This window comes from Aethalodelphis obliquidens, unplaced genomic scaffold (assembly GCF_003676395.1).
Source record: "Aethalodelphis obliquidens isolate GAN/ISIS:26980383/991018 unplaced genomic scaffold, ASM367639v1 scaffold2, whole genome shotgun sequence".
Classification (NCBI taxonomy): Eukaryota; Metazoa; Chordata; class Mammalia; order Artiodactyla; family Delphinidae; genus Aethalodelphis; species Aethalodelphis obliquidens.
The window spans coordinates 69,416,840-69,442,208 of record NW_020837946.1 but is presented as its reverse complement, the minus strand read 5'-3'; the positions used below and the strand labels follow the sequence as shown (position 1 = coordinate 69,442,208).

Sequence of the window (25,369 nt, the reverse complement as noted above, 5' to 3'; positions counted from 1 at the left end):
CCAAGTAGAGAATGTGAAGGATATAGAACAATGAAGATAAAGTTGAAGACTAAAGTCATAATTTATACTATAAGGAGAATCATGATTATATTTCTTTTGAAATAGGCATATTTTGAATATTAATTCATTGAAATGTATTGTGCACAAAATTAAGATAATGTACTATGCAAATATTTAAATCTATTGACAAATGCTAGTTAAATTAAGATTAAAGTATATTCATTTAATTGAACACATACTCCTTTCTCCCTGAAAATTTCAAAATTACTGATGCTGAAAAAGAATCTTTTCAAAATATTGAATAGAGAAACTAGAGTATTCAACGTATTAATGACAAATTAGAAAAATACGAGGTAAAAGAAAAAAGTTTTTTTTTTAAAGGGCAAGTAAGATGTTTAACTATTTTTAAATTTATTTAAACTATATTTATATAAGCAATATTTATTTAAACTATATTTATTGATGGGTTACCATGTGTGAAATACTGTGCTAGGATATGATTTAACAAATTTTTCCAATTTTGATTTACCTTTTTTTACTTTGTGATGATCTCAGGTTGATCTGCATTTTATGAAGAAGATTCCTCCAGGTGCTGAAGCTTCAAACATCTTAGTTGGGGAATTGGAGTTTTTGGATCGAACTGTAGTTGCGTTTGTCAGGTTGTCTCCAGCTGTACTGCTTCAAGGACTGGCTGAAGTCCCAATCCCAACCAGGTACAAAGTATAAGAGCATCTTTTGCACTTTTCTTAAGCCATTTATTTGTGGGAAAAAAGGTGTAAATATAGTTCCCTCTGAGAGTTTTTTCTAGAAACTAAAGTGTAATCGACAAAACTATTGTTTCTTCTTGTTTGTAGAGGAGGGCAAAAAGTGCTTTAAAAATTATTCAGTCCTTTCCTCCTTCCTCTCAAATTTCTATGTTTTCTTTTAGGCATGCTCCTCATCTCTGACTACCCTGGTCTATATCACCATATAAATCCTTTCTTACAATTTTGGTGAAAAGTGATAAAGTATTAGGCTTTTCTCAAAGATTGCATTAGACTGTGGGATCCTGTATATGAGTGTGATCGTACTTAAAAAGATCAAAGTTTTCAAGGCCTGCCTTATGCTTGACTGAGTAGGCCCTCAGAGTACATGTAAGTGCCGTCATTAGGATACTACCTGCTGTATCTAATGTACTATAAGATTCAATCTTAGGCACAGTATACTTCACATACATAGAGTCTTAAGAATCATTGGTAGTAGCATCATGGTACTGTGGTTGAATCTGAATCAAAAGTACAAATTTAATTTGATTACCTGAACTTGTTTTTCATTCAGCTGTACATAAAAACTAACAACTGTACCACAATACAAACTGAATTTTGTTGTTTATTATTTATCTCTATGTTATAGAGATAAGACTGTCCATGGGCAAATTGAAAAAAGAATATTGTCTACAGAACATTAGGTTCCTAGCAATTCCTCCAGGAGACCTTGTTTTCTTTCCTTCTCCCTCCATCAAATGCAATTCCTATATATAGACAGCCTTTTACTCTGATCCTGTTCCTATAGCAAAACATATCTATGTAGGGCCCCATTTCCTACGTGACTGCTGCCCTTTGTTTGATGCTATAGTTATTTCAGATGCTGTTAATATGCCTCCTCGTCCAAACACTGAATGCCTTAGCCAAGTTAAATTGATGAAAAGTTCAGTGCTGTGGCAACTGGGTTTGTAGAATGTTTCTTCTATGGACCTTTGGCCTTAAAACATAGCAGTTTACATCACTCTGTGTTTTGATTGTGGTTAAGATATTCCAAAAATATGGAATAGTTTAGTCAGGAGAGGCCTCATTTTATTAGAGCTCAGCTGACTGGAAGGGGATTCAGTGTTTGAGTGCCTCTTCCTGAATCTGTGGAAGAACAGATTTGAGGCAGGTAGCTAGTTACCAATTCAGGTTATAGAGAGAAGTGTCTGTTCATCCTGTTGGAGGGCTACTGAGACTTCTGATACATACCAACTTTTATTAAAAAAGGGGAAGGATGAACTGGGCACATTAAGGTGGCCTCTGACTGTATGATCAAGGCTGCATTTTTCTATTTACACCCTGTAATCTATTCAGAGTTTCTGGGAATTTGGGATTCAGATTTAAGATGTGAAACTTACTAACCATAGAGGTATTACTTTAGTAGATTAAAATTCTTTTTCATCTTCCAAGCAGTGCATTCTTGTTCTACCACTTAGGAAGGTATCCGATGAACTCTGAGTAAATGATGGATATTTATGACAATGATAGCTCTTGTGTTTCAAAGGAAAGAAAAGGAAAATTCCCAGGAGTAGAGAAAAGCCATAATGGGGTTATATACCCTCACTTTGAAAACTGTAAGGTTTAGGTGACCTCATTTCATACTGACATAGCAAAATGTGTCTACAGAACAATGGAGGAAAAATTAGGGGCACAGTAGAGTCACTGTATGAGGAGAGATTTAAAAGACTAGACTAGCTTGGAAAGGTGAAAAATAGAAGAAGATTAGTTAGACAAATAAAATAAAGAAAGCCATTCAAGGTTCCTAATTATCCTTTCTTAGGAGGACAAAAGGGCACACCGTGTATATAACAGTAGCACCTAGTAAAAATGTCAGAAAATAATTTTAGGACTTTATAAATAGCCCATGGAATAGAAACCTGAAAAGTAGCAGGATGTACATAGGTTAGGAAGTTTCTTGAAAGTACTATACTTGATAAAGCATCTGCCACCACACTAAATTATTCCTGTTTTAAATGTATAGTAGACATTTCTGTATAGCAGAAGTTGACTTGGATTCAGTAACATCTGACACAAAAAGTTAATGTCACATCCTCTAAGACTGTGTAATATATGCATCATGTAAAAACACGTACAATCTCTAAAGTTTATAACTAAATGAAAGGTAGAATTGTAGTACCTAAAAAGCCATTAGTCTTCACGTTTAAGAGCAAGAACCATTTAACAAATGAATACTGTAGAGTTATATTACAGAATATAGGTCATCTTAAAATTCTCACAATTTCCCTGTAGCATTGACCTTTTCAGAGATAAGACAATTACTGGTCCTCCAAAGTTAAAACACATGTTGACTTCTTCAAAATTCCAGTTGTGATGATGTATTTGCTAGACTTTCAACCTAATTGAGATGGAATGTCACAGTTCAGCTGCTACTTTTATTCCTGCAGCATTGGAATTAATAGTTTTTTTTTTTTATCCTAACTGATCTTTGATTCCCGGCAATCATTTTTTCTATTTAATGTAAATTTACGTACACCTACTGGTTTTTTGACCCTATGTTCTTTCATTGTTTATACTACTGTATTACCTTTTCCCCCTTCTAACTAATTCTACAATTTACATATCAGTGAGTTCTCTTTCTTACAATTCAGAAAGGTTTAATCAGATTTTATTTTTCTCAACTTTCTCCTCTAAGGATTATAGAATCCTAAAAATTCACACTAACAACTGTGTGGGCACGATAGGTAACTAAATGAAGGAAACAGAGCAAAATAACCACGATTCCAATTGCTCAAGGATCTCAAGCATGAGTCATTTTGAAACATCATAAAATATTTGAAAACCTGTAATAATAACCTGTGGAAAAATATGGAACTATTTTACATCGAAATCCCTATCTTCAGTAATTCCTTTGAGATGAGTGATTCTGTACTACTAAAATTATTTTTTATTTCTACCTTGAAACATTTGTGTCTTTTTCTTCTTAATTACAGATTTTTGTTCATTCTTCTGGGACCCCTGGGAAAGGGGCAACAGTACCATGAGATTGGCAGATCAATTGCAACCCTAATGACAGATGAGGTATTTATTCAAGTTCATTGGGAACATTTCCCTTTACTAGGTACACCTAACTTTTGGAGTTCTGTATTCATGACAGTTTGCTGTGAATCAGATTTCTCTGTATTGAATTCCCCTTCTTTTAAATGCTTGTACTATAAAATTTCCTTTGGAAAACTTTGTTGAAAAGGGGTAATAAATTCACACACATGAACATTTTGAAACCTCATACTCTAAAGAAAATTTGTTATTTAGTGACATTTAGAATGTATTTATTAATATCCCCCTTGTAGCATATGTGTTGCCAAAGTGATCACCATTGTAAATATCACTGCGGGTCTTGTTTGGGGCAACATAATTTTAAGGTCTCAAAAAAAACCAAATACAATGTCAGTTTATCTGAATAGTATACATGACACCAAAAGCCATGCAACGTCTATCAACTCTCTTTATAATTGCCTAAATGTAGATGTTTTTAACCTGGGAGTCTTTTAACCATTAGAGGAGCTGAAGATTTCAAGAGGCCTGTGATCGCTGATACAGCCCACAAAGTTTTCTATGTACAAAAATTTGTGTGTAGTTTTCTTGGACTGGAAAAAGCTTTCATCAGCTTCTCAAAGAGATATATGTCTCAGAAATGTAAGATCATAAAAATAAACATAAAAAGTAGTATCATATAACTGGTTTCTTGGATTCTACAACATGTTATGAAAATCTGTTTTTATTATTTTATTGTTTTTATTGTAAAAGAAGAGCATATGCAAAAATCACAGACGGGACATAAATTCAAAAGTCAGTAGTAAATAACAAAGAGATTATACATTTCTAGAATATCATCCAAATAATTTAATAATGTATTTATTGAAATACATGGCTTCTGATACTTGAAATCTTTGAAAAGAGCTAATTAGTATTACATATAACTTTTCCTAGTTTTATGAAATCTGAAAATTTGAACTTGTGTTTGGGGTTCAATATTAATTCTTCTATTATATCTGTTCAAATTATGTTTACTGTTTTATATGAATTAGTTATTGATATTTACACATAGGAAACCAAAAGCTAGAAGAAAAACATTTTTTTCATCTGTTTCAGAAAGAACCAACTTAATGAGTGTATCAGTTTCCTATGCATAAAAAATTACCACAAACTGGGTAATTAAAAAAAAAGTAATTTATTTTTTCATACGTTGGGAGGCCAGAAGTCTGAAGTCAAAATGTCAGCAGGGCTACATTCTCTCTGGAGCCTCTAGGGGAAAGTCTTTCCCTGTCTCTCCAGCTTCTGGTGGCTCCTGTCATTCCATGGCTTGTAGCAGCAAAATTCCAGTCTCTGCCTTTGTCTTCACATGGCCTTCTCCCCTGTGTTTCTGTGTGTCTTCTCCTTTTCTGTCTCTTTATGTTTCTTATAAGGACACATGTCATTAGATGTAGGGCCCACCCTAATCCAGGATGATCTCATCTTGAGATCCTTAATTACATCTGCGAAGACCCTTATTCCAAATAAGATCACTTTCTGAAGTTCAGGTGGACACATATTTTGAGAAGACACTACTTAGCCTACTATAAAGAGTAACATATTCTGTTGAGGAAATCTGGGAGAAGACAGGAGAGTGACAAAAGGGCTTCATGAGTTCCACAAACCTGTTCTAGTAGAACTCTCTATGAGAAGGCACTGACAGTATCTTTACTTTTAGTGTTTCCATATTGATTAATATTTTGCAATTTTTACAGTATTGAAAAATAAATGACACTGTGTCATAATTTAACTACTGTCACTTTCATGCACATATGTTTCATGGTATATTATGTTTGCACATCTAAGACATTAAAATATTACATTGAGATATCTCTGGGGCATGGGACATCTTATGTGGTGAGAGGAGCATATTGTGCATAAATACTCAAGTTATCTCTCTTCCTAATACTTCCTTTCCCCAATTAGGAGTCAAGATTTTCTCAAAAGAAAAGAGTCAATTCCAAAGTTATTGACTAATCAAGTAGACATAGAACAACAGAGAAACATGCATGGTTTTAAAATTTTAGATTTAGAATGAGAGCAGAGAAAGGACTTCCATCTATTTCCTTGGTAAATGAGAACTACCTAATTTGAGAACAAGCATCAGCTCTTGAATGAAGGCTCAAACATGAATCCTTTAGACTTGAAAGTTTAGAGCTTAGCTTTGGGGCAATTTGTTTAACTCTCTGTGAGCAGTGGGATAGAGAAGCAGAAACTCAGCCAGAAAGTTACTCCAAAAATGAGAGCTGTTAATTATAATAGGACATTTAAATTAAATTATGATAGTACATTCATTGAATATTAAAAAAATGTTTAAATACTTTTAAAAGAGAAAAAAAGTTTTTATTGTTCAAAGCCCAGGTGGAGAAATTGTTCTGCTTATATAACTGCTTTGAAATACATTGAACAATTATACTCATTAAGAAAAAAATTCAATATGTTGATTCTGGGCTTCCCTGGTGGCGCAGTGGTTGAGAGTCCGCCTGCTGATGCAGGGGACATGGGTTCGTGCCCCGGTCTGGGAAGATCCCACATGCCGCGGAGCGGCTGGGCCCGTGAGTCATGGCCGCTGAGCCTGCGCGTCCAGAGCCTGTGCTCTGCAACAGGAGAGGCCACAACAGTGAGAGGCCCAAGTACCGCAAAAAAAAAAAAAAAAAGTTGATTCTTACAATTTACTTTAGTTAAGAAAATGGTGAATTGTATTGCCCTATTAAGCTGTAAATTCCATGAGAGCAGTTACCACTTAATATTCATTTTTGTTCCCTGATTTTGTCAGGTGCTCAAATAAATATTTGTTGACTAAGCTCTGTTTGTTCTTTTCCTGTCTGTACCAGGAACTTCTTGTAGGTAGACTGTCTTTTCCTTTTGTATCTTCAAACTTAACGTAGTGTCTGGCCCTCAGTCAGGGTTCAGTAAATTTTTGTTTAAACGAATTAATGACTGAATGTTCTAGTCATCCTAGCAACACCTTATCTTGAGTCAGTGTAATCTATTTTCTTCCTTCCTGTTGAGCATTACTAGAAAGAAATCATATGATTTTGTTTATTGGCGCTACTACCAATTTATTAATCCTTTTATATAGTCTTAAAAATTATTAAGCATTCCAAAGAGCTTTTGTTTATATAGATAAGAATACTGATATTTATCATAAGAGAACTGAAAACTGAGAATTTTAAAATGTATATTTGTGAACTTATTTTAAAATAATAGTAAAGTCATTGTATATTAACATAAATAACATAGTTTTATAAAAACAAAAGCCAAAGCAAAATCAAGGGATTATTTTTCTTTTTCTTGTTTTGGATTTTTGCACCAACAATTTTCTCTATCACCCAGCTCTTAAGTCAACACTGACTTGTTCTGTTCAATTAGCAAACATGCCCAACATATAGTAGCTACTTAAGAAATACATATGAAATAAAAGTCCAGGTTTTTCCCATCCTTAAAATTTCTTACTCCCTAACATAGCATGTACCACTGAAATGTTGAATGAATCTGAATCTCAACAGTTTTGAAAGACTGATCTCTACTTGATCCTGAATATCATAACTTCATTTATCTCAGTGGGTTACAGTATGATTTTTGTCACTACCACTCTACTGAAACTGCTTTCTGTAAGGTCACCATTTATGAAATATACTATCCTGTGTTCAGTACTTATGTCACTTGATCTCTTACCGGCATTTGACATTATTGAACACCTCCTTTTTTTTTTTTCTCTTGAAGAACAGCAAAAATTATGTGCTTTGTTTTGACACTAAATCTTTGAGGTTTGTATTATTGCTTACCCTGAGGTAATAAATATATCCTTCTATATTCTGTCCAATGAGTTTAATACTTTAACTCTCATATTTAAGTTTTTAATACCTAGAATTGCTTTTTGTGTGGGATGTGGGTAAAGATCCAATTTCACTTTTATATAATTACTTGGCTTATTATCATTCATTAAGTCCATCATTTATTCAATGGTTAGCATTAGTTTATGCCACGGTATAAATATTGTTAAAATTTCTAATATATTCTATAAATTTTTATCTCTATTTTAAAGCAAGGGCTTTTTTCAGGAAGTTTGATTTACACATATTTAAACAATGTTTGCCAAACTTGAATCATTAATTCTAGTTTAATGAGCTTCCGTCTATCCTCCTTTCCCTTCTCTCTCTTTTTTTTTTTTTTTTACGGTACGCAGGCCTCTCACTGTTGTGGCCTCTCCCATTGCGGAGCACAGGCTCCGGACGCGCAGGCTCAGCAGCCATGGCTCACGGGCCCAGCTGCTCCGCGGCATGTGGGATCTTCCCGGACCGGGGCACGAACCCGTGTCCCCTGTATCGGCAGGCGGACTCTCAACCACTGCGCCACCAGGGAAGCCCCTCCTTTCCCTTCTCTTACTCTTGCCACCAGAAATTTCAACATTCACCTAGCATTCTAAGAAAAAATAAGTGTGTGCAATCATAGAATAAACTAAGCTATAATATTTTACACTAAAAACTTCTTTAGTTAGAGCTTCTTATTCAAATTGTTATAATCACATATGAGATAACTGGGAGATGAAAACAAAGAACACATTAAGATTTTATAATTGTTTTTTATCTATAAATGATTATTTTCCTTCTTTAGGTATTTCATGATGTTGCTTACAAAGCTAAAGATCGTAACGACTTGGTATCAGGAATTGATGAATTTCTGGATCAGGTTACTGTTCTCCCTCCTGGAGAATGGGATCCAAGCATTCGAATAGAGCCTCCCAAAAATGTTCCTTCCCAGGTATGTATATATGAAAATACTCTTAAGACTACCATCATTTTGTTGTGTTTTTAATATATGTACTAAAATAGTATAACCAATCCAAAGATTCAAATGATTTAAATGATAACTTCTGTGATACTGTGATTTATAATATGAAACATGTATCTGGTCTTTGTCCCTATTTCTGGCAGAGAGCTCCTGAAATGCTTGGAATTTTCTAAGTGATGAAAGCAACAAAGATGTCTTTTGTTATGTTAATGAGGTTACTCCCTGGAGGTTACCTCCAGGGAGGTGAGAGGGGCTAGAGTTTGAGTTCAATCACCAATGGCCATTGGTTTAATCCATCATGTCTGTGTAATGAATCCTCCACAAAACCCCAAAGGGACAGGGTTCAGGGGGCTTCGGGGTTGGCGAACACATAGAGATTGGGAAGATTGGTGTGCCTGGAGAGGGTATGGAAGTTCCTTGACCTTTCCCCATGCCTTGTCCCATGCATCTCTTCCATCTGGCTGTTCCTGAGTTATATCCTTTTATAATAAAACTGGTGATCAAGTAAATAAAATGTTTCTCTGACTTCTATGAGCCACTCTAGCAAATTAGTTGAACCTGAGAAGGGGTTCATGGAAACCCTCAGATTTATAGCCAGTTGATCAGAAGCACCAGCAACAACCTGAAATGGGGTCTGATTGGTGGGCAGTCTTGCAGGACTGAGCCCTTGACCTGTGGAATCTGATGCTATCTCTGGGTAAATAGTGTCAGAAATGAGTTAAATTTCCCACCACATTTGAATTGGTACCAGAACCTAATAAATCTCTAAAAAGGCAGGGATATGAAGTTGTAAGATCTTCCTTCTCCCTATTCAACACAGATTTGGTGTATTGATGATATTCTACTAAATGACAGTCTCATATGCCTAGAAAGATTTTAGACCCACCTTAAAACATACTATACTGGAGGAAAATTGGAATTTTAATAAAAATAGAAAATATGCTTGAGAAAAAGCTCATTACCGTCTTTCCATATTCTGATACATCACTTTGAAATTGGCGAGTGTTAGGAAAATTCAAAGGCATGGTTTAGTCATATTGAATGGAAAACTCCCTGTTTCTGCTAATCACATTTATGATTTGAAGAATTTTTTTAAATAATTCTTTTGTTTCTATTACTTTTGTGTGGGCATATGGTGTGAAAATTGTAAAAATTCTCCCTATAAAAATCGAATGTGCATTTGACTTGTTATACAATGCAGAAAGATAGAAATAAAGACCATTGCTGTTGTTTGGGGTGAGATTCTTATTGCAGGCATGTCTTTGTTGAGAGTGGTGGCCAAATGTCTTAAGCCCACTCATATTGCCATCTCTATTCCTGTTGAATCTGCCTCCTCCAACTCTCTCTGCTGTCATCTACCCAAGCCTTGCCTTTGGCTCTTGTCCCTGTGGAGTTCAGCCGCCTTAGTAGTTGACTGTGCTGCCTTAGTTGAAGCAACAGATGGCCTAATTGACCCAGCTCTAGACATAGAAGATTTTCTGGTTAGCCAGAGGTGGGTAAATGAGCAGGTGTACTACTTAACCATTTCAGTTGATCTACTACTAAAATAAAGTAAGTTGCTTAAAGAGTAATTTTAAGGGTTTAGATGGTCTTATTTTTGTACTTGCATACACCTTTGCACTTACAGTATTAGCAAAGGCAGTATAATGCTTCTTGAAGTAATAAGAAAGAATCTCTTTAATTGATGTTATTTGGAAAAATTTAGTGAAAATACTAATATGTTGAATATGAGACCTTAAAAGTCACTTGTTAACACCAATTTGCTTTTCAAACATTAAAACTAAAGTCAAGCATTTTTTAAAAAATTTATTTATTTTATTTTTGGCTGCGTTGGGTCTTCATTGCTGCGTGCGGGCTTTCTCTAGTTGCGGCAAGCAAGGGCTACTCTTCGTTGCGGTGCGCTGGCTTCTCATTGCGGTGGCTTCTCTTGTTGCAGAGCATGGGCTCTAGACACGCGGACTTCAGTAGTTGTGGCACATGGGCTCAGTAGTTGTGGCTCACAGGCTCAGTAGTTGTGGCACATGGGCTTAGTCGCTCCACGGCATGTGGGATCTTCCCGGACCAGGGCTTGAACCCCTATCCCCTGCATTGGCAGGCAGATTCTTTACCACTGCACCACTACGGAAGCCCTAAAGTCAAGCATTTTTGAAGCACCTTCCCTTTGAGAAATGATGTTTCTGAGGCAAGTGGAGGCATGGGAGCTTTGTATTTTCAAAATTAATTTTATGAGACTTTAAAACCAGGATTAATTGTTGGATTCTGGGTATTGAGAGGCAGTAGTAGAAAGAACATTGAATTAAGAATCAAGGCACCTGGGTTCTGCTATTATCTATTTGTATGATCTTAAACAGATGCCATAACCTTTCTGTACTGGTGTTCTATATCAGTGTGTCCAACAGAACTTTCTGCAATGATAGAAATGTTCTATATCTATGCTATCTAATAAGCCAAGCCACTCCTGAGCACTAGAAATTTGGCTGCTGCAACTGAGGAACTGAATTTTTAATTTTAATTAACTTAAATTTAAATAGCCATGTGTAGTTAGTTACTATAATGCTAGACAACACAATTTTATATAATGAGTTTGAATTAGATACACTCTGTGTTTCTTTACATTAGTATTTTTTAAATGTATGTTGGAATTGAATAATAGATACTATGAAACTATGTTTTCTTTGATTAAAATGAATTGAAATAAATTAAGCACTCTGACTTCTATTCATTCAAATAATATTTTCCTCCATGGGATAACCTCCATGGTTTTTATTCTTCCAGAATGTGCAAGTCACAGTATTTTTAAATACTTTTTACTTGCAGTTAAGAGAAGAATAAACAGTCACCTCAAGGGATACCCTTGAAAATACTGTTAGAACATTGTGTCAGTCATTATAATCACTCCCTTGTGTATACCCTCAACTTCCTTGCTTTTCTCTCATGCCATTTACTTGCTTGTCGAAACCACAACACTGTGTGAGTTCATTTCTGTGGTCTATACCTCCATTGATGCAGCTGAGAGTGGCTGAAGGAAAACATACAACTACATTGACTAATCTCATATAATTCATGACCACATACCTCAGGTAGGCCCTTTATATCACAAGTTCATTATACTCTACTTCCCAAGTTCAATCCATTCTCTACATTATCTCACACCTGTTTTCTCTCCTCAAACCTTCAGCACATGCTTTCTGACTTTCAGATGTTGACTTGCTTCCTACTTCCCTAAGAAAATTAAAATAATCAAAAGAGAACTTCTGTAGATTCCCAAAACCATATTTGTCTACTGCCAGCACCTACATTCTCTGCCTTCCCATATATTACTATTGATGAATTATCCAAAGTCAGCCTTCTATCTGTGCAGTAGATCCCATCTCTTCACACCTACTCAAAAACATTACTCCCCAATCCTCCTCTTTCTCCCCATATCATCAGGTCTTTTGTTCTGTATTATATCATTTTTATTAGCAAACAACATTGTTAATTTGTAAATCTTAAAAAAAGAATTCTCAATGCCACTATCACTGCCAGCTACTCATCCATTTCTTTGTTCCCTTCTATAACCCAATGCAACAGAAGAGTTCTCTGTACTATCTGCCTCCAATTCTCTCATTTTTTAATTGAAATATAGTTGAAGTACAATATTATGTTAGTTTCAGGCATACAACATAGTGATTCGATATTTAAATATGTTACGAAGTGATCACCACAGTAAGTCTAATAACTATCTGTCCCCATATAAAATTATTACAGTGTTATTGAAAACATTCTTATGATGTGTAATACATCCCCATGACCTATTTACTTTCTAACTAGAAGTTTGTACCTCTTAATTCCCTTCACCTATTTCACCCATCCCCACACCTCCTGCCCTCTGGCAACCACCCATTTGTTCTCTGCGTCTATGCCTGTTTTTGTTTTGTTTGTTTGTTTGCTTTGTTTTCTAGATTCCACATATCAATGAGATTGTATGAGTATTTGTCTTTGTGTGACTTATTTCACTTACCATAACATCCTCTAGGTCCATGCCTGTTGTTGCAAATGGCAAGATTTCATTCTTTTTTATCCTTCAATTCTCTCTTGAACCTACCTCCATAGGGCATTTGCCCCCATCACTTTACTAAAATTTACTTACATGAAGGTCGCCAAAGACCTTCACAATGCTAAATTCCAAGGTCAATTTTCAGTCTATATTTTATCTAGCCTATCAATCAGCAGCCTTTGACAGAATTGATGACTCCCTTTTCCTTGATATATTTTCTTTTCTTTGACTCCTGAAACCCCACACTCTTGGTTTTCTTTATACCTCACTGGTGACTCCTCAGTTTCATTTGCTGGTTGCCCCTCTTCTCTCTGATTTCTTTATATTGAAGTGATGCAGGGCTCAGTCCTTAGTGGTCTTCTCTCCTCTACACTCATTCTCTTGGTAATATCATCCAATCTTATAGCTTTAAATCCTCTCCCAAATTTATTTTTCACCTTGCACTTGCAAGTTACTTATCCAAATGCCTATCTTGTGTCTCTACTTGGGTGTCTTTTAGATATCTAAAATTCAACATGCCAAAGTTGGAACTGAATTATAGATTGCATTATTTCTGTACCTATATACATCTTTGCATTTATATTATAAAAGGCAATATAATGTTTCCTGAAGAATATAAGAAACTCTGATCTTTTCTCAAAATCTGTTCCATCTGTACCTTCCCATCTCAATAAGTGTTAACTCCATACTTACAATTGACCAAACCAGAAACTTTTATTCTTCTCTCTTATACCTGACTTCCATTCTGCCAGGAAATACTCTTGGCATTGCCTTCAATATTTATCCAGAATTATACGATTTCTCGCTGTTGCCACTGCCACCCCCCTAGTTCAAGCTACCACCATCTTTCTCCTGGATTACTGAAATAGCCTCCTAACCAGTCTCCTTGTTTCTACCCTTGGCCCCTAGAATCTGTTCTCAACACAGCAGCCAGTGTTAGGTCATGCTACTCCTTTCCTTAAACTCCTGCAAAAGCGCCTCATTTCATTGAGAATAAAAGCCAAATACTTACCATGTTCTACTAAACCTATAGAGTCTGGCTTCCCTTCACCTCTCAGTCGTCTCCTGTCTCTTTCTTACTCACTCCTCTCCTTGGCCTCCCGCCTCCTTGTTCTTCAAACCCTGCAGCCACACTCCTGCCTTAAGTCTATCCCACTGGCTGTTCTTTGCCTGGCTGTTCCCCAGTTATTCTATGGCTAATTCTCTTGACTCCCTCAAGTTTTTCTCAAATGACACTACATTTGTAATTCCCAGTTCCTCCTCCCTATACCTCACACACACCCCCCTTAGTCTGCTCTAAATTTTTACTTTTCCATAGTTTTTATTTCTTTATTTTTTCTTTATTATATATTCTGCATTTGAAAAAAACCATTTGATATCATATCTCTCTATAGAATCTGGCATGTACATAATGCTACATGAATATGGACATCTCAAGGATCTTATTAAATCCACCAAACCTCTCTCAATCCCCAAAAGGAAGAAGCAGATCTGTTCAACGTTTCTTTCTAATAATTCACGTTGGCGATACCAGAAGAAACTTGGAAACAAATTTTATTTATTTATTTACTTATTTATTAAAAAAAATTTTTTAAGACATCTTTTTTAAAAATTTATGTTTTATTTATTTTGGCTGCGTTGGGTCTTTGTTGCTGCACTCAGGCTTTCTCTCGTTGCGGCGAGTGGGGGCTACTCTTCGTTGCAGTGCACAGGCTTCACATTGCGGTGGCTTCTCTTGTTGCGGAGCACGGGCTCTAGGCACGTGGGCTTCAGTAGTTGTGGTTCGCGGGCTCTAGAGCGCAGGCTCAGTAGTTGTGGCGCACGGGCTTAGTTGCTCCGCGGCATATGGGATCTTCCAGGACCAGGGCTCGAAACTGTGTCCCCTGCATTGGCAGGCGGATTCTTAACCACTGCACCACCAGGGCAGCCCTATTTTTAATTTTTATTGAAATATAGTTGATTTCAAACTTGTGTTACTTTCAGATGTATAACAAAGTGATTTAGTTATTTTTATATATATATATATATATATATACATACATATACACACACACACATATATATATATTCTTTTTTAGATTCTTTTCCATTATAGGTTATTACAAGATATTGAGTATAGTTCCCTGTGCTATACACTGGGTCCTTGTTGGTTATCCATTTTATATATAGTAGTGTGTATATTTTAATCCCAAACTCTCCCTGGTTTTTAATCTTTTTAACACACTATAGAATTAATTTACTTACATGTTTACTTGTTTACTGTTTGCCTTTCCCATTAGAACAGGCCTGATTTTTCCCCAGGTGTACAGTGGTGCAGCCTAGAACCTGACACAAATTGCCTCCCAATAAGTGTTTGTTGACTGAATTAATAAATTGTTTAATTTGCCTAGTCAAATATCTACTCACCTATTGATTTTACTTTAAGTGCCTGGGGAATTCCCTAGCAGTACAGTGGTTAGGACTCGGTGCATTCACTGCCATGGCCCAGGTTCGATCCCTGGTCGGTGAACTAAGATCCTTCAGGCTGCGCGGCTTGGCCAAAAAAAAAAAAAAAGTCTGAAAAACAAACAAACAAAAATTTCCTATATTTTCCTCGGAATATTCATTGGTACTATACATACACAATTTTTTTTTCAAAAACCTTTTTGCCTTACTAGAAGATGACCACTCCTTGAGAAAATTGTTACTTTAGAATGGCAAATATCTTTCATGGCTTATTACTTGCCTTATCAGTGTATAGCTCTTCCCACTGTAAAACAATGAATTAATTTATGCAGTCAGAGATAATTCCCCAGAAGAACAAATATCACTTGCCTTCTGAGGCTTGCTAAGAAATCTTTCCCTAGGTGATTATTGGGTATTGAGAGTACTGAGGCCCACTATCACAGCCCTTTACTGTTGTATGATAGTTAATTTACCTGTAAAGGCCGTTCCTTCACCAGTTGACAGACATACTGTCTGTTATCTTTGAACTTCAATTCATTGTATCTATTTATATACCCAGGAAATTGCAAAATATTAAGCAATGAACTTTCCTATATTTTGTGCATTTCAAAATGTATTTTTTGTCATGTTTTAAATCTGTACCATTTTATCTAAATGTCCCATTGTAATAAGATCATTTGATAATTCACACTTGTTCACGTTTACACTAAACACAAAGAACATGTTTACACTATTTTGGAATGGCAGTCAAGTAAAAAGTTTAATTTCACCATTAAAAATTTTTTTATTGTCCTTTAAAGCACTTTTGGGCTTCCCTGGTGGCGCAGTGGTTGAGAGTCCGCCTGCCGATGCAGGGGACACGGGTTCGTGCCCCGGTCCGGGAAGATCCCACATGCCGCGGAGCGGCTGGGCCCGTGAGCCATGGCCACTGAGCCTGCGCGTCCGGAGCCTATTGCTCCGCAACGGGAGAGGCCACAACAGTGAGAGGCCCGTGTACCAAAAAAAAAAAAAAAAAATTTATTGTCCTTTTAAGCACTTTTGAACACATTGGTGTGCTCCAAGATCACCAGTAGGCAGGATTTTCTGATTTTTTAAACTCTCTGTCACTGACAAAAGTGGGCGGAATAGACCTATGGGGAAACAGCACTTACATAACCTCAGTTAATTTGTCATTGGCTCAATTAGAAGCTTCCTTTTGCAATAGTCTTTTGGATCGCTTTGTGTTGGAAAGAAGCTTGGGTAGGAGGATCTGAGCCAGGATCAGAGAGGGAAATATATTTTAAAAATAGCTAATGATAACAGTTAATGCTTATTGAACAGTTGAACTAGGCCAGGGATATAACACCACTAACACCTCTTCACCTCGACCTATGTTAAACCTGGTCTCGCTCTGTCCCCATTTCTTACTTTATTTTCTTTGTATCTCTATCTCTACCTGACATTGTAAGTTTATTGTTTGTCTCCACTAACATAATGCTTTTTCTTGCTCACCTTTACATCTATAGCATCCCATAAAAATGAATGGCACACACTAGGCACTCAATAATTAGTTGAAAGAATGAATTAATGTTCATCACCTTATTTCATTCTCTCAACCACACTGATAGGTACTGTTATTATCACCAGTAAAAGGAGGAGGGAACTTAGGCTTTAGGTGGCTAGATAACTTTCTAGAGGTCATATAACAAACAAGTAACAGAGCCTGGGTTCTTAGCCACTCTGCATATTATTGCCTCAAGGGAAAAAAAATTGTTTTTGTTATTTACAACTAGCACCTGAAATTCAAAAACAAAAACAAAACAAAAAAACTTCCCGCAGGAGAAGAGGAAGATTCCTGCTGTACCAAATGGAACAGCAGCTCATGGGGAAGCCGAGCCCCACGGAGGACATAGTGGACCTGAACTCCAGCGAACTGGAAGGTTAGTGAAAAGCCCTTGTATGGGACTTCAAAGACCGAATGATATATACCTTTTTTGTGTGTCGGGAATTGCTGTTTTGAGAACTAATTTGTTTTTATACTTTGGATACCTACTCTTTGGGGGATGAATATGCCAATTAATTTGATTTCTCTGTAGTTACTAATGATTGTCATTATTATTAAACCAGAACAGTGAATACACCATTCCATTTTAATATACCTAGTCTTTCATATTGCTATGCATTAAAACACATTCACAGATTCTTAGAATGAATAAGAAAACTGTCAGTTGCCCTTTCCAAAAGAGCCTGTTGAAAACTTCAAGCTCAGGATGGAAATGAAAATAAATACCAAGAACTCAGTCTTATAGACCCTGTCTCATTACATGCAAGTAGGATGTATATAATAGTATTTTTTATTTTTACAGTAGTAATTTGAAAGAGTTATATGATTTATTTTTCTAATCACACATCTTTGAAGAGATGAAAGCTTCAATTTATTTCTTAAAATGATTCTTTGTGGTGTTTTGACAGCTTGTCTCTCTCCAAGAAATGTGTGAGCAGAAAATCAGAACCTTTGGGTGGGTCTCTCTTCAGGGAATGTGTGCACACAGCCTCCATTATAATTGAAGGCAATTGCAGAGGCTTTGCAGGATTGGTGCTCCTCTCCCCTCAGGGCCATTTCCTGTACTGCTTTCACTGTGTCCTCTAAGATGACTTTCCAGTTCCTGACAACTCTGTGCATTTTAATTCTCCTGCGTTCTTTCCCTTTATCTATGTTTTGTCTCTGAGGAGATGTCTTCCTCAGGCTCCCGTACCTAATTTGAGATGGTTCAAACAATTTTTTCCTTTTCCCGGTACTAGAAACATTGTTACTCCTTCTGTTTACTTTCATATTTTCAAATGCTGTCTTTTTATTTCTGTTGTTTTTTTTTTCTCTCTCTCTCAGGTGTAACATGCCACATAGCTTAGATTTTTTTCAAAGTTCACTTTTCCTTACTGCTTCCTAAATCCTCCCAGGTCACCAATATCCGGTATCTTCGCTTCTCCAGAGTTCTTCCACAGATTCTGTTGCTGACATGACTTGAAGTATCCATTACTCATCTGCTCTCCTGGAGTTGCTGGTGCACATCTGGGCTGCTCTTGCACTGTTCTCTGCAATGACCTCCCACTTCCGGATTTAGATTTATGCTGCTAAAAGCACGTTTATGACACAGTAATATAACAGCTATTTAGACTAATGTATACCCTAATAAGTAATTAATTAGAAAAGAGTGGTCTAATAGAAAGTACTATCAAACCTATAAATATTAACTACTAAGTAATAGTTCATAACCACCTCAAATTCTTTTGGGGATTAGGTGGGGTATAAATCATAACTGAATGAATAAATAGACTCATAGATTAAATCTGTTCTGAATTGTGACTTTGGCAAGTTAACAAATCATTCAGAAATGATTCCCCAAATAAAAATTATGTATGTGTTTTACTAAACACAGGTAAAGGAACCTAACCTAAGATGATCTTTGCGTGTGTGAATTTCACAGGTTCTTTGCAAGCTTCTCTGAATTTTAAATGTCCTTTTTTTTCAATTGAAATTTCATTCTTCTCAACCTCTCCTACTCCACATCCCTCTGATGGAAACAATCACTAGAAAAACATAATGATTCTATCACTCACATAACAGTAAGATAGTTACTAATATGTTACTATTGTGCCTATATTAGGGCAATTAAAAATAATAGAATTTATTCTGAAGAGGTACATCTTTCAAGGCAAATCAGAATTTATTTCTCAAGAGAACTATCATTTTTGAGGTGATTCTTAGATTGCCAGATTATATTCCTATTTAGAAAATAAATAACAAGACTTTAATATTTTTCCATAAACCAAGTATATTTAGCATACTGGCAGTATGTTGAACATAATAGGTTTTTCTTAACCTCCATGTAGGAACTTAATCACAGCCTTATTCATTTTAATATGACATCTTTATCCCATAGAACACAAAGAGCTTTTGGTAGTCAAATGTTAAATCTGCATATTGTTATTAAATGTTCAAAGAATGAGAATAGCTGTTTAATGCTCTCATTCCTAACAGATTAAAAAGTTCCAGTCCTCAGATTTTAGGCAATATTTCACAATTTAATGCTTCTCTCTTCCCCACCCCCCCAAAAAAAATCATCCTTCAAATGCTTTAATGTGGTTTTTGGATATATTTAGAACATATGCATTTTTCCCAAATAAGGTCATTATTGTCTTGTGAATGATAGATGTTTGAATATGTTTAGACAATAGTGGATCAAAAGTACATTTATGTAGGTTGCTTATTGCAAGGTCCCTGTCTTAGTTTCCTAAAAATGAAAACAACTCTGGAACTTACGTCTCTCTACTAAGTATTGTCATCCATAAGGTCATTTAAGTGCCTGTCTGGAGTATTATTTGGCAAGGGTTTTTTTTCACAAAGAGAGTGGGTAACTGGAGCCATGGTTATATGCCACTTTTTCTCTCTAAGTTGATGTTCACTATTGGACTGTACAAAAATCACTTTACCTTCCCTCCTTCACTCTCTGCTACACTAAATGGAACGTAAACAATTAGAAAATACTGCCAATGATTGAGGATGGTAGGCCTGATTTTAGGAATAGGTTGTTGTAAAATGGCACAGAGATTAGAGTAATCCTTAACTCTCATTATTTGAATTTTGATTGATGAACAGCTGTGAACCTTGTTTGAGAGAACCTAGGATTTTTTTGGCTGTTGACACAATATTTGGTTAGGGATTGAAGTGACATAGTGGTACAAAGCCATTCCTGTAGATCATCATAGGAAAACCTAGCATGTTAATATGGGTCTCATCTCTGCTGATGGAAAACCTGTACTGTGACCTGGCAACAAAGCAAATGAGCATTTTGATTTATGTGATTTTTATATTTGTATGTCACTATTGTGTTTTCCCCCCTGTCTTAGGATTTTTGGGGGACTTATTTTAGATATCAAAAGAAAAGCTCCATACTTCTGGAGTGACTTCAGAGATGCTTTCAGCTTGCAGTGCTTAGCATCTTTTCTGTTTCTCTACTGCGCGTGTATGTCTCCCGTCATCACATTTGGAGGACTGCTAGGAGAAGCGACTGAAGGGCGAATAGTATGTATCATGCTTTTCTCTGAACTTTGAAACTTAATCAGCTTTTACGATTCATAGTTAGATGAGTCTGCATTTAATTTTGGTTTCCTTTATGAGGAGAGATTTGACGTATGGTCTGGCAGACAAAGTTCATACGAATTTCCTAGATGACTAATGGAACTGGTAATCAGGGAGTGGAATATCTCAGAACAACTAATTCTTATCTTACACAAGGTTCTGATCTCATCCCTGGCCCCCCAGTCCTAGGCTAGCTTTAGCCTCTGGTTCTTGCCTCATAAGAGGTCCATTTTCCTATTTATATAGGCCATGCTTCTGCCAGACATTTATTATGAATACATGTAAACTTTTAGTAAGCAAAAGAAAAGTGAGATAAGGAAGGGGGAGAGGACATATCCCTGTCCACTACCATTCACAGTCTGCTGACTGCCTGCCGCCTTTTTTTTAATCCTCCTACCCCACCTCCTGCCCAAGGTTGCTAGGCCCTTCATAGCAAAGGGAAAAAAGACCCATGTATTTTACATATTTTCTCCCCAGTTATAATCGCAGCCTGCACAGCTTAGATAATGGAATCATTTATATCTCTACACAGAGTGCAATCGAATCTCTCTTTGGAGCGTCCATGACTGGGATAGCCTATTCTCTCTTTGGTGGACAGCCTCTTACCATATTAGGCAGTACAGGACCAGTTTTGGTGTTTGAAAAGATTTTGTTTAAATTTTGCAAGTAAGTGTTATATACTTTTGGCCCTCAGCCCCTTTCTATTTCTCTACTGTATTTAATCTTCTTCCAACATCACATTTGGAGATCTGCTGGGAGAGGTAGAAGTTGCTGATTTGATTCAGTTTGCCATTTTTGTCTCTCCATGGAAATAAAGGAACAGTAAAATATTGATGTATATTGTTATGTATTATTTATAAAACATTATATTCAGCTCTAAGCACTGAGAAACCTCTTTGAGTTTTGTACCCTTAGGTGTTCCCTTTAGACAAAGTCTTGAGTTTAGATACTCATGGGATGTGAAGCTTATTTACTTTCACTTCCTGAATTAGACTTACTTCCATCTACTTAAAATGGTGGCAAGCTGTTAAATGACCTTCTTTCCACTGTTCTTTTCCCCCTCCTAGAGAATATGGGCTGTCATACCTATCTTTAAGAGCTAGTATTGGACTTTGGACTGCAACCCTGTGTATCATACTTGTGGCCACTGACGCAAGCTCCCTTGTCTGCTATATCACCCGGTTTACTGAAGAAGCTTTTGCTTCTCTTATTTGCATCATTTTCATTTATGAGGCCCTGGAGAAGTTGTTTGAACTCAGTGAAGCATATCCAATCAACATGCATAATGATTTGGAACTGCTGACACAATATTCGTAAGTACCATTTCCCCTGTTGGCTGTGGGGCTTTTCTTTCTACCAATATTGCTATTGTTATAAGAAATACGAGGAACTTACTCAGCAGATAGAGTTCCTTAAATTGATTCGTGACCTAAATCCCGGTCTCTCAGAGTTGAACAGGATTTTAAGAGTCATCTAATCAGCTGCTCATCTGAATACTTGAGTTTTCATTATAACATCATTGCCAAGAATAACTTTTTGAAGTTTTATTTGTCAAGCATTCCCTATTAAGTAGATAATGAACCAAGATCAATTTTACTATACAGAGAGTTTTTTTTCAAAATATTTTTGATTTTGGTCTTCCTTTAGGACCTTTTCCATGTAATGTAATCCAAAGAACACAGTAGTGAAAGATAAGATTTCAGATTTAAAGCAGTGAGATAAAAGAGACTCATTGGGGCTAAATTGCATAGTTTGATGTTTGAAAATATGATAAAGTCTTAAACAAAATATCACTGAATTGAAATGTATTTTTGCTTTTGGAACCTATGACATTTATGATAAAAGTACTCACATATTGCCTGTTGAGGGTGATATTACAGTTTAGGATTAAAGATGGGATTGTACCTATTACACGTTCTAGTTTAGTATGTCAGCAGTTTGGGATTTCTCTAAGGCTGTATTTGCAGAGTATATGTGAACATTATGTTACTCTTCTTTGATTTAATTTTAGGATTTTTTGGTCGTAATTATATATACATTTTAAACAGTGAATATTTGAAACAGTATGTTCTTTACCAGGCATCAACCTGGCATTATAACCTCTGCATTAACTACCAATGCTCTTCTTATAAACTGCTCAGATAGGCCCTCAAAATCTTCCTTTGAAGATTTATCATCTTTATTTAATATTAGAAGTTGAAGTTGTTGAAATTAGGCCAAAACAGTGCAATATTATAGTCTTGTTAAGAATGATGTAATGATATAGAGTTGAAAATAAGATGACTTTTAGTACTTTGAATTTTTCTCGGTAATTAGAGATATGTTTAACAGTGCATCCCTGTTTTAGAACAAAAAATAATCAGAGTGGGATATAAAATAACTTCCCCAATAAAAGTAAATGGTGAGGGTGTTGTGAACAGGATTCAAGTGCAGATGAAGGAGGTGTCAGGGACACTCAGAAAGCAGGCAGATGGGAAGAACAATTTGATCAGAATGAGATGTAACATTGATACATGCCTTTTCATTTATCTTTAGTTGAAAAGAGAGCAGTGCCACCTAATTTGGGTATCTTTGCGAGGATATGCAATTACCTCTGCTTGAATTTTCAAACCTACTACATGCCAGGCACTGTGCTTGGTGCTAGGGAAATCATGAACAATAGTCTGTTCTCAGTGAGCTTCCAGTTTAGTAGGAAATGTAGACAAACAGACAACACAATGGAATAAGTGCTGTGTTAAAGGATTGGTCCAGAATACTATGGTACTACATCAGAAGAGCACCTAACCCAGATTTCAGGTTCAGAGAAGACTTCCTGGAGGAAGTGACATAGAAGACCAAAAAATCAGTAGGAATTAGGTGCTGAGGAATAGAGATGGAGAGTGGTTTAGATGGAGGGAATGGCACAGACTTGGATGTAAGAAATTTATTAATGCTTTGAAATATTTGTCCAAAGTTATATAGCTAGTGGTGAAACAAGAAATTAGACTCAGGCTTTATGACCCTGATGTAATTCTCAGTAACTGAAGTTACTGCTGTAATTTTAAAATTTCTTTAAAGTACTGTTTCTCAACCACTGATACATATACAATCAGAGAAAAGCAGACAAAGCTTAAATAGGCAGGAGGGTTTTATAATCAAGTATTCATCATAAAGTATTCTTCCAAAAACTCCGCTGGATTTTTATGTCCTTAAAACCCATTATAAATGAAAAAGATGGTGAATAATAAATACATGTAGGTATAATAAATAACTATAGAAAGTGGCGAATGATTGCTCTAGCAACTATCTAGCAATTTCAGTCTCTAAACATCAGTTAAAATAAATTCACTAAGGGACTTCCCTGGTGGTGCAGTGGTTGAGAGTCCGCCTGCCAATGCAGGGAACACGGGTTCGTGCCCCGTGTCCGGGAGGATCCCACATGCCACGGAGTGGCTGGGACCGTGAGCCGTGGCCGCTGAGCCGGCGCGTCCGGAGCCTGTGCTCTGCAACGGGAGAGGCCACAGTGGCGAGAGGCCCGCGTACCGCAAAAAAAAAAAAAAAATAAGTTCACTAAAGTTTTAATTTTTAAAATTAAAATTCTAATTCCAAGGAATATAACAATTTTTCTTTTCATATAACAATTTTTCTTTTCAAAGTCCTTTTATGGTCACTTTAATGAAATCCTATGGAGCAGATAACTTGTTCTATTTTATAGAACAAGTTAATGATTTATAACTTACCAATAATCAAATAAAGCATAATGAAGAGTAGAACCCACTTTTCTTAATGTTATGTTTTCTTTATTAGAGGGTGTGACTTTGTTCTGCCACTCAACTTTATCTCACCTTTTGGGCACATTGCCATGAATTCTTTAGCAGATTAGTGTAATGTCAGTGTTGGCACTTTGTATATGATAATTTGACTCAGAGTATCTGCCACTTCTGTTGGGAAATTTTAAGCAAATTATTCTCGTTCATGTAAACTATTGCTACATTCATTATTCATTCATTCATTTCTACTTTGCTAGGTATTTTAAGTGTCACCACTACATACTTTATAGTATTAGTCATGCTAAATAAATGCTTAAAGACATTGCTGTTAATTTGTTTTGGAGAAAGAAGCACTTCCCTTTAACTATGGAAATTAATATCCTAATTGTTCTGAACACTATTCATCCTAGATATTTGTAGAACTAGTAAAATTCAGTTAGCTTAGCATATTTTTCTATTTATAAATGCAATTCTTGATAATATAAGGTGTTCAGCTTATGCACTTTACATTTATTATTTAACAAATAGGAAAAGATTGAGAAAAGAATATATACAACTCTGGGGAAAGAAGTTTACTTCATAAAACCATTCCTTAGTTAGAGCTCTCAGTTGCAGGCAAAATAGTTTTTATATACCACCCAAAAAACCCCTGTTTTTATAAATAAGTACTGTGCAAATATTATGTGAAGGGTAAGAAAATATGTTCTCATAAGTGAATGCTCATTGCTGGTCTCAGTGAAGTCTGTGTCCAGCTTCCACTCATTCCTCTGTGTAGCTCATCTCTTCTTTACGTGGGTACCTGGGGTCTTTTCGATATATCAAAACTTGCTCTAAAGATGATTAGTAGGAAGCTAATTTTATTTCTTCCAGAATTTTCATTTTGATATCTAAAAGAAGGAAGGCAGAATTTTTTTCAATTATAAAAGCAGGTTTTTAGGGAATAAGAGAGATGGTCCTACTCATTCTGAAATCATATCCCTGGGTGTTGTGGGCTGAATTGTGTTCTTTCAAAATTTCCCACACGCCAGATTTCTGAGCAAATCGAATGGCTCTCCATATAGAATTTGAAAACTTTTTAGCACCCTCTCTACCTCTATAATCTCTTGTCTAAATTATGACAATTGCCCTCCAAATGGTGTCCCTGATTCTACTACCCTTCCCTTCCACAGACTGTTTTCTATGAAGCAACCAGAATTATTCTCTTAAAACCCATCAGATCATGTCACTCTGCTTCTCAAAGCCCACTGATGACTTCCCATTACCTTCAAAGATGTTGTATGAGCTGTTCCTCACTGCCTGTCTTACCTTGTCTTCTACTTCCTCCTCTGCTGCACCCACGCTAATCTCCTTGCCCTTCAGCCTTCATACTTGCTGTTCTTTTTGCCTAGAATGCCCTTCTCCAGATATC

General features: G+C 36.1%; 1 protein-coding gene across 15 annotated transcripts in view; it reads left to right on the top strand.

The window, feature by feature from the left end:
- The window catches only part of SLC4A10 (solute carrier family 4 member 10), a 309,415-nt gene that overhangs the window by 198,372 nt on the left and 85,674 nt on the right, over positions 1–25,369 (top strand). For all 15 annotated transcript variants that reach the window (XM_027129968.1, XM_027129959.1, XM_027129928.1 and 12 more), the window contains 7 exons: positions 556–713; positions 3,737–3,824; positions 8,433–8,579; positions 16,912–17,012; positions 19,981–20,155; positions 20,745–20,878; positions 21,280–21,525. In XM_027129968.1, the coding sequence (XP_026985769.1) occupies positions 556–713; positions 3,737–3,824; positions 8,433–8,579; positions 16,912–17,012; positions 19,981–20,155; positions 20,745–20,878; positions 21,280–21,525 (1,049 nt within the window). The remainder of the gene's footprint in view (positions 1–555; positions 714–3,736; positions 3,825–8,432; positions 8,580–16,911; positions 17,013–19,980; positions 20,156–20,744; positions 20,879–21,279; positions 21,526–25,369) is intronic.